The sequence below is a fragment of the Contarinia nasturtii genome, unplaced genomic scaffold (genome assembly GCF_009176525.2).
Source record: "Contarinia nasturtii isolate CC-2019 unplaced genomic scaffold, AAFC_CNas_1.1 Cnas_scaffold_864, whole genome shotgun sequence".
Classification (NCBI taxonomy): domain Eukaryota; kingdom Metazoa; phylum Arthropoda; class Insecta; order Diptera; family Cecidomyiidae; genus Contarinia; species Contarinia nasturtii.
In genome coordinates, this window is record NW_022198211.1 from 441,237 (window position 1) to 451,500 (window position 10,264).

Sequence of the window (10,264 nt, forward strand, 5' to 3'; positions counted from 1 at the left end):
CACTTTTCTCACCCAAACCAATGACATAACGGGCTTGCTTTATAACTGCTGGAAGTTTTTTCGCATGATGCCATCACAAAAATTAGAATAGATACTAGATTTTAATAAAGAACAAGTAATATCTTCCCACTTTCTTCATTATAATTAGATTACATTTTATTTACGATAATAAACTGTCGAAATACAAAATTAAAAATGATATTACAAAATTGTAAACATAGTATATATTTTGTTGTAAAATTTCTGGACGGATTGATTCCTATATAAGTATGTCGATTTGACTTCATTCAGATCAATAAAGTGTTCATGTTACGTGTCTCATTGTGAAACTTATACTAATGTTTTCTACGAAAAAAACTGAATTCTTATGCATACTTATGATGTTTTTGTCGATTGGTAAATATATTCGTTTTAAGTGCTTAATTCCAATTTATGGAATTGACGATGCTATGTATGGAGTCGTTGGTCGAGATCCGGCTAAAGATGGATTTGTCGATGCATGCACAGATGCCATCGTTCCCATCTACAATATTTTTCAAGATTATTGAATAAAAATGAGGAAACATTTAAAACACAATTAATTGATTACCCGTAGATGTGCCAGATCCTCTAGCTTTGATAAATCTTTCAATTCAACGTACAAAGAATAGACTACAAGCCAACTCCAAATTGAGAGCACGATTATTATAACCCATGCTAAGCAAATGAAAATGTTGTATGCAAATATAAGATCATTAACAATGCTGAAGAATAACCATGCCAAAGATCGTAGAATTGTAAAAATGGCCATAGTCCACAGCCATGGCAATATTTTCTCTTCGTATTCCTATAAAATAAAATAAATTCAAATTGATAAATATTAAATTTAAATCACCGAATGAATTATATTACTTTTCGCAATGCTACGGTCAACAAAATCGAAGTTACGAATACAGCAAGGCCGGCGAGGAATGAGAAAAGCGCAAACATTACCAATATGTTCCGAACTAAAAACACAAAATATTTACTATCAATATTTTTTATATTGAATTCTTGAAATTTAAACTTTACCATAACGATTTCCAACATAAACAAACTCATACGATATAAAATAATATCCGTAATGAGTAGAACCTGGCGCTGCCATAGACAAACAATAAATATCAAAAACGGCAGTCACAATAGTAAAAATGGACAGAAACTATAATGATAATATTTGAAATGGTTAAAAATTCGCACCACTAATTAACTAAAAACCAATTGGTACCAGTGTAAAGACTGCTGCTAACATGGCACCTCGCTGAACATTTATGTATTTGTTGTTGTGCAATATTGGTTTTTGATACCATGGAATTTTCACTGATTTCATGGAACGTGACTTTTGAGATTGGAGATTCGACAGCGATCTAAGAGGGAATAATCAGTTAAAAATTTAGTGTTTCAATTCGTGTCGAATCATATCAAAATATTGAAAATTGAAACAACCTTCCAGTGGAATGGATCGAAGCGGTCGATCGCGTATATGACGTGTTTGGCGTTTTTCTCCCATACATGATGCACTTTATTTAGTTCCTTTGTGACAGACCTTTGAAATAAAACATTTAAATTATTCAACAATAGTTTGATATTTCGGTGAATATTTCAATATTTCATTTATAGAACATATTCATTTTAGGGCGTTGTTCCTATGCTACATGTTATATAGCACACTACACCTTTTACATTCTTTAATAACTATAACGTAAAGCGAATTATTATTTTTAATTCAAATACCTTTAAAACATCGACTACACAAGATTTTTGTGATTTTGCTGGCAGGCTTAGTGAAAGAAATTATAAAATAAAATCTCCATGGAATGTAACAAAACAAAAACACTTCGATCGTATGCGTCAATAATTAATTGCCAATCAAAAGATCAGGATGACAACCAAACAAAATGAAATTTACTTATGACGGACTATTCGTAAGTGATTAATACATATCTTCCCGTTCGAAGCTCCATCTCGTATAGAATAGTTGGAAACACTTTTCCACTCATTAAGTAAACCAAAGTTATTAAACCATTTTAAATAGAAATCACTTGAAAGAAATCAACAGAACTTTAATTCATATTTTACCAAAACTTGAGTAGAGCTAATATCTTTTACCAACTTTTCTTGAAGAATGATAAAATTCGTTTTTGCATATGAAATTTAATTTAAAAGAACATCATCATTGTCATGTCACGTATGTTCGTTGCATTTTCAGGTCAACTTTATTCGAATGATGTCGATTGTATCTTTTTTCTAAAACGCATTATTATTTCACCGAACAGAGGTAAATGTATCAAAATGGGCTAAGATCACGTTCTCACAACATCAAAGATGACAGTAAATCCATGCCCGAATGGAAAATGTATTGTTTTATTTGAAATATTAAAAATTAAAAAGTCATAATATAATAATAATAATAATATTTACAAAAAATATTAATATTATAATACTTTTAATACGAGGTTGAACATCTCTGGTAACTTTAATTTTTATTGAAGAACTATGGAAATTTTGCTTACTAAAAAGAACTAATCTGAATATTGATCATTTTTTGGTCGATTCATTTGTTCGCTATTTTTTTTACCAACTTTTATAATTTTATAATTATGAGAAGATACATTTGCTATTCTAATATTTGCACACTCATCAATGTTTCACCAGATTTGTTTTACCTTGAACTTGATTCGAGCCATTCAACGTACATCTTTAGATTATTCGTAAAAAAAGCTTACATCAAACAATACAGTTGTAGTCTACAACTAATGAACACATTTAAAAGTGCTGCGGTTCATTTTTTAATTGATAAAGAATAAAACAATTGCAAATTACTCTCCTCAATGGAATTATATTTTAATACTTTTATTGGTATCATCAAAATTGTGTTATTTTGTAACCGTTTGAAAAGACCGATTATATTCGTCTAGGAATGTTTATAATTTTGGAAAAGAAATTCGTCGCCAGTACTCACTTTTGATTTATAGTTGCATACAGCTGTACACAATTTTACTTGTGTGACAAAATCTAGGGGTTAGGCGACTATCAAATCACATATTAATCTTCGAATCTTTTCTGATATCTACTGGACGTGAAGTCTGGAATTATTCTTTGTTTTTACATTAAGTTTTTCATGGTCAAAATAACAAACCTTTGGAAATTATGTTTATCGAAATTGCATGCAAATATTTTAATATCATGGAAATCGGAATATTTATTTATTTTTATTTATCAAAATCGTAAAATGTCTTAACGCTTAAATTTGTCTTATTTGATCGAGTCCATCCCCTATACTAGAAAACTTATCAGTTTTGATTATAACTGTACACAGGAATCACATAAATCAGTTATTTGTCTTTAACCGTTGACATTTTATTATCAGTAATTATTGAATGCAATGCAATCATCAGTCTGTAATTCCATTCCAGAAGAAAACTAACAAAAAAATATTTTACCTACGCCGAATTTTTTTGCGGCAGATATATCTAAATACCGAAGCAAAGAATTGTAATCATTTTGTTCTTCCGCGACAATGTCATGCTCAGCTCGATCAATAAAATGAGTAAATAAAAAGTGTCATTTAAAAAGCAAAAAACAAGAGTATAAATCAGGTATGTATCAACAGTTGAAACGATCACGTTGCTTCTTCTATTAAAATTCATGTTTTATTTGTACTGGTGATGTTGACTACCGGCATACTGGAGAGCGGCGTATCGAAGATAACGTTATGAACGCAATCGAATTGACGATAGCTAGTCAGTCATTTCCAAGCAGTTGAGTTGAAAGAACGTACCTCTGCCTCTGTGCGTGCCTTTTGTTCACTTATCTTATTGTTGGCAACATTTTTTATTCTTATATTCAACGTAATCAAAAATTTGGTTCCACATTAATTCAACAAAAATTGTTTTATAATTTGTGAAGAAAAAAAAAAAAACAAAAACAGCCACGATTTTATGTTTGTTTTGTCGTTCATTCAAAATTGGATCAAACAAAAGTGGCGAGTAAAGCATAAAGAAATTAATAATTTTCGTTCGGTGTGATTGTAATAGAGTTTTGTAGGCAATTTTATTTAAAGTGCAGATTCTAAAAAAAAGACCTTTGGATTGTTTGAACTCAAATATTTATGCTGAACGTGTTTTTAACACATTTTATTTTGATTTAATTGATCGTGTTTTATCGACTGTGTGTATGTGTATTCATCGGTTTTAACAGAATACATACAATGACTGAGCATGAACATTTGTAAGTTTAAATGAAGAAAAGATGAAATTTATAAGAGAAAAGTAAATAATTATTATCTGTAACAGTGTTGAATGTGTAGCTGATGTTGACAAAATATCATGTGCACAAAATAGAAGATAACTCATCAGACCTGTAATTTATTGGTTTTGTGTGAAATAAGTTATCAACAAGTCGGATTAGTTTTCGTCAGGGTGAAAATATTTAACAAAAATTATCTTTGATTTATGGATAAAACATCTTGGCGTTTATAAATTTAAATTTTTCTTTCGCAACACATTTTGAACTGATAAAATGTCGCATTTAATATATTACTATCAAGCCGAGTCATAAGTCATGTGCGCTGTAAACTTCCTACTATTTCAAGGCACTGTTAGTTAACACATCTAAGTAAGAATGTGAAACTCGGTTCAATTTTCTTCAAGATTCTCCACAAATTGACGTGAAAAAAAAAACAGCAACAACTATGAACTCAGTCGACTTGTCGAAATGCATTCTGTTTTATTGTAAAAGATACTAAGAAACTAAAAAGGTTACTCTATGATTTAATTTTATGAACACGCACAGAAAATTCCTTTTAAATAATTTATATAATCGTTGAGTTCATCGACTAAATAAATATGTTTATCAATTTAAGTCAAAAGACGAATGCGACATACACATTTTGCACAGTAGCAACAGGTATAAAAGTTCAGCAGGACATATGATACGGAGTAGTGTTTGCAAATAGATCGATCGTAAGAAAATTACAGTTAATGTATTATTATCAACATTTTGCTATCAAAAGTCTAGCGTTGTATTGACTGCAGCGCTACTTTGTTTGTTACAAATATAACTCACGGGTGCATACATTATTTGGCATACTGCGGTTATGAATAGAGAAACAAAAACTGGTAACAAATTGAATTACATGCTCGGTCAATTACATGAGTAAAGCAAGGCAACTTGTAAATTGCGCAATACTAATACTTACGTTTTATGAACGAGTTTTTTGGGTTTATTGAACTATTGGATATAAAAGAATGAGATGCAACGGACCACTACGTAATCAAAACAAAGAAAATGACCATGTGTGCTGAATGAAAGAGGAAGTTACTGCCTTTTGTGCGAAATTTTGATTATGATCAAATTTATGTCAGCAACTCGAATTGAAAAAAAAAAAAAACTAATTGAATTAAGTAAACTCTCAAGAGATACATAAATATTAACCCAGAATTTTGATGGCCCAAATCTGGTGCAGGCTCACATCACATATTTTTCAACAGTACCAAAAAAAGGATCGTTTCTTATGCAACAATGACTTCGAACAAAATGTAATATAGTGGCATACGAAATTATCACTTTATTAATACACAATGTATAATATTCATCTTCCGTTTTTTGTAAATAATTCCACATTTTTCTCATTTCGAATTGAATGAGCTCAAATAAATGTGTGTGCACAACCACAGATTTTCATCATAGCCATATTATTGAATGTAATCATTGAAACCACAAATTTCAATTACTATGATGATCTCTTGACCATTTCAACAAATGAAGTGTTGCTGGTGAGAGTGAGAAAGGGTTTCGCTGAACGAGTGGATTCCGTTACATAACCATTATTTAGAATAATTGTATTAACACTGTGTAACGCATAACTTAATCGATGGAATTAAATTAAATATGATTCAAATTGTATTTCAATCGACGAACTGCATCAGAAAACAAAAGTAAATTGGCTGAATAATGCCAATCTCGATAGCAGAATATGTTTCAATTAGAAGAACTTGAAGCAATTGTACTTGTTTATTTTCGTTTCTATTGTGCTTATCAGTTTATTATCGTTTTATCAATTTAACGTCAATTTACGATTGTTATGCATTTACCATACCGCGTATTTTAGTATAGTTTATTTGATATATGCGTTAGGTTAACTTATGTAATTCGCTTGCTTGTTTAGTCTGTTTTTTTTTTTTGACATCCCTACTGACAAATGTTCTACATCATTTCTAAAACTAACGACAATTGAAAACATGAATGAAATCTTTATTGTATTTGAAAAATGCTTGAAATGGTTTGATTTGCCCGAAATATTTTGAACAAACAGCAGGTATTGACACTTTAACAAAAAAAAACATTAATTTCTATAAATAGTCTATGTGATTAATATGGATAAAGTGTAGCAAATTGTTTCAAAATCCGTGTTCCACCTATTCCACGGGTGTTTCTTCAAAGCTAATCTGTGTTTCAATCATATTTCGTTAGCGCTACTCTATGCAATGAAAGAGATACTCTTTATTTGCGTTCAACTTTTTGCTTCCTACTCAAGCGTAACTTTTTCATTTGAATATTTTTTTATAACTAACTGGTACATCATTGTGATCATTAAGTTTTTTTGCAAGCACGTCATTTGTTTGCTTTCTCAATTCAAGATTTATGTTGATGTGAAGTTCAAGTTCAATGTGAAGCGTCATGCGGATAAAAGTTTGTGTGTTGGATGAAAACACATTATTATTAAAGCAGAAAAAATGCTTCTTCACTTTGAGCTAATAGAAATAACTTCTAGTATGTGTATTTTTTTTCTCGGCGTATTATTGTCGATTTTGTTTCACCGCGTTCGTATCGCTTAGATTTTTTTTTTTCTGCTTCCAGAAATACGTGTGAGAATTTTCCACACAATGTTAAAATATGAAAGCGGCGATTGTTTGAAATATTTTATGCTCGAAAGTTTTTTTTTTATCAGTTGACTTGGAGTGATTTAAATACGTATGATTGGAGAATTAAAGCCTTAAAATTACGACGTAGAAATAGATTTTGTTGTTGAATATATTGATGAACATATGACATTTGAAAATAAATTTTAGTTTCCTGGATTTCATAGTAAAATGCATTTATAAAAATAAATTAAACTGATTAGATGATAAGATTAATTGTTGTTCGTCACAGTCTATCATCTTGTTTGTTCATCTATTTGAAATATCTAATCTGTGCTGTGAGCGATTATTTTGAATCTTCAGGAATTTTTTTAAAAACAAGGTGAAAAAAGATGTTACTAAGTTGATACTGCGATGCAAACCACATTGCCAGATAGAAGTTAAAATCGAACAGAGAAGTGAAAGTTGTGTGGAAAGTAGCATACTGCATTTGACTTTGACTTTGAATTTAACACAAATAGTAGAGCGCACAGATGTTTTGTATTTACAAATCATACAAGCTTGTGAAATAAAGCACATAGTGAGAATGAAAATATTGGTTTCATTCGAAACTGTTCAGAAGAAGAAAAAACTTGTTATTTAAGTCAACACTTGATTGAATAAGAAAACATTCTCAAGTCCTATTTACTGAAAGAAAAATCCAACAAAAAATTATACATGATTTTACTTAGAACTAAAACGTAAACTGTATATGAATATTTTATTACTTTCTTTCAGATGACGTGTATAAAAAACAGTAGACTCTGTTTTGAACTTGCATCGACAATCGATATCTGCATTTTATTCCACGTATAACGAAAGACTTTTGAAAATGTCGTTGACTTTAGTTTGTTTTTATATTATAATCGGGTTATGCTTCTTGCTGTTTGTTAACTACAAATTTTTAAAGCGGTTTATTACTTCATCGAGTCAAAAGTATGCACACGACGCGAACCGCAACGATACAAAAATTGCAAACAACAACACAACATATAACAATAACAATGGCAATGAAAATTATAGTTCACACATTGCTTCGAATATATGGTCAATACCAGGGCCTATAAAAATACCATTTTTTGGCACAAAATGGATTTATTTGTGGAAGTATAAGATGTCCAAAATCCATGAAGTTTATTGGGGTAATTAATCTTTAATGAGTTGAATACGAAAATGGCTTGAACAATTTCTTTTCTTTACACATTTTTTTCATATGTTATGAAGACTTTAATCGGCAATATGGACCGATTGTGTTAGAAGTAACCCCAAGTGGCATCCCAATTGTAAACTTGTATAATCGCCAAGATATTGAAAAAGTTCTACGCTTTCCATCGAAATATCCATTTCGACCCCCAACCGAGATTGTTGCCTTTTATCGAAAAATGCGTCCTGATCGATATGCAAGCACAGGAATTACAAACGAGTAAGTTTTTTTTAAACTGTTCCAAATATTCATAAAGTGGAACATTTTTAATTGCTTCGAGATAATGGGGAATTTGCTCAATGCGATTCCGTTGATGGAAAATCTTTTTGCCTCGAAATGATTTCAATCTCATTAAATCGCACATTTTTGAGATTTCTAATCTCAAGAAAAGAAAGTAGATGTTGTTCCTTCCCTACCACTCGAAGAAGCAATACCTATTGATGTGCCGAAATATGTCTATTTTTTTCACTATGCCCGGTTTTCACTGTGTATTTCCATTTGTATGTTCCAATTTTGATATAATTTCAGGCAAGGAGAAGTATGGCACAACTTGCGCACAAAACTCACTTCACAGATAACTAGTCCGCGGGTCCTAAAGGCATTCCTTCCATCTTTAAATTGCATTTGTGACGATTTCATAGATTTGTTGCGAGTGAAACGTAATCCGGATACAAATGTGATCGAGAATTTTCAAAATATTGTCAATTTATTTGGGCTGGAAGCAGTTTGTACATTGATGTTAGGTAAAAGAATGGGCTTCCTATCAAAATGTCCACCACAAAATGTAGCCAAATTGGCTGCTGCTGTTAAAACACTATTCATCACTCAACGAGACTCATCTTATGGATTTAATATGTGGAAATATGTTTCAACTAAAACATATCGTGATTTTGTTGAAACTGAAGACACCATTTACAAGTGAGCACAATAAATCTACATTTTTAGCTATTTTCCTAATGATTAGTAATTATAATACGGTTATTATTATTTTTCAGCATAATATCAGAAATTGTTGATGAAGCCTTAAACGAAAATCAAATGGATTTTATTGATGAAGACAGTGTGAACAGTGTATTTTTCAGTATTTTATGCGAAAAAGATTTAGACATTAGAGATAAAAAATCAGCGATTATTGATTTTATTGCTGCCGGAATCGAGACTCTTGCAAACACTCTAATCTTTATATTGCATTATATAACCAGCCAGAAAGGAACTTTGGAAAAAATCAAAGATGAATTCGATCACTGTTCAAACGATATTGAATTCAATGATTTGTCACAGGCGGTGTTTACAAAAGCATGCTTACAAGAGACGTACAGAATATGCCCAACCGCATTTTGTTTAGCTCGTATATTACAAGAAGATACATGTCTATCTGGATATGATATCAAAGCTGGGACCGTCATCTTATGCCAAAATATGATCTCGTGTCATGATCCACAAAACTTCAGCGCTCCCGAAGAATTTAGGCCCAATCGCTGGTTGGTTGACGATTCAAAAGTAAACGCTAGATGTAGTGAACCAGGAGCCAATCTTGTTGTACCTTTTGGTGTTGGAAAGCGTCAATGCCCTGGCCGACGTTTCGTTGAAATGGAGTTGATAATGATCGTTGCAAAGGTAGTAAAAACTTTTTCTTTTTCTTTTACATTGAACTTGTAAGTAATTCTATTTTGAACTATTCAACTTCAGATGGCGCGTGCATTCAATATTACTTTTTGTGATTCACTCGAAATGGAATTTGAATTCTTACTGACACCAAAAACTCCTATCAATTTAATCATAAACGAAAGACTGTTGTAGCATTTATTTGTTATATAAATTATAGAATATTTACTTACATGATAAGTGCGAATGCTAATTTAAACAAATCAATGTATTTTTTTATATCAAATATGATTTTATTTTTAAAAAAATATTTTAATATTTAGTGCAATGTTCAAAATACGTTCAGAATACGTTTTATTACAGAAAATGTATCAGTTTATAGTGACCATACATTTTATTATGCGTCCTTCATGCAGAATTATATTGATAAAACTCTTTTAATGTGAATTTTAATGTTTTTCTATGGTACATTTCATTATTTTTTATTTCATCTTACACCTTCTTCATTCAGAACCAATGGCGCTTATTTTATTAA

General features: G+C 30.8%; 2 protein-coding genes across 2 annotated transcripts; one reads left to right on the plus strand and one right to left on the minus strand.

Annotated features, from left to right (window-relative positions):
• Window positions 1–123: 123 nt before the first annotated feature.
• Window positions 124–1,888, minus strand: LOC116342476. Its single transcript, XM_031770109.1, has 7 exons — window positions 1,753–1,888; window positions 1,465–1,564; window positions 1,247–1,385; window positions 1,051–1,180; window positions 892–986; window positions 590–826; window positions 124–523 (listed from the first exon to the last, which is right to left on the minus strand). The coding sequence occupies exons 2-7, from the start codon at window positions 1,530–1,532 to the stop codon at window positions 431–433; spliced, it is 762 nt and encodes a 253-aa protein (XP_031625969.1). The 5' UTR covers window positions 1,533–1,564; window positions 1,753–1,888; the 3' UTR covers window positions 124–430.
• A 1,892-nt stretch (window positions 1,889–3,780) lies between these two features.
• On the plus strand, window positions 3,781–10,246 carry LOC116342612 (ecdysone 20-monooxygenase). The gene is made up of 6 exons (XM_031770291.1): window positions 3,781–4,248; window positions 7,659–8,062; window positions 8,145–8,343; window positions 8,653–9,042; window positions 9,120–9,741; window positions 9,814–10,246. The coding sequence occupies exons 2-6, from the start codon at window positions 7,753–7,755 to the stop codon at window positions 9,922–9,924; spliced, it is 1,632 nt and encodes a 543-aa protein (XP_031626151.1). The 5' UTR covers window positions 3,781–4,248; window positions 7,659–7,752; the 3' UTR covers window positions 9,925–10,246.
• Window positions 10,247–10,264: the final 18 nt, after the last annotated feature.

Coding starts and splice junctions, on each gene's coding strand:
- LOC116342612 (XM_031770291.1), top strand. CDS start 7,753: ATGTCGTTGACTTTAGTTTGTTTTTATATTATAATCGGGTTATGCTTC. Junction 8,344..8,652: donor AGCACAGGAATTACAAACGA/GTAAGTTTTTTT, acceptor ATATAATTTCAG/GCAAGGAGAAGTATGGCACA. Junction 9,742..9,813: donor TGATAATGATCGTTGCAAAG/GTAGTAAAAACT, acceptor ATTCAACTTCAG/ATGGCGCGTGCATTCAATAT.
- LOC116342476 (XM_031770109.1), bottom strand. CDS start 1,532: ATGTATGGGAGAAAAACGCCAAACACGTCATATACGCGATCGACCGCT. Junction 1,386..1,464: donor TCGATCCATTCCACTGGAAG/GTTGTTTCAATT, acceptor ATTCCCTCTTAG/ATCGCTGTCGAATCTCCAAT. Junction 1,181..1,246: donor TAGCAGCAGTCTTTACACTG/GTACCAATTGGT, acceptor TTATCATTATAG/TTTCTGTCCATTTTTACTAT.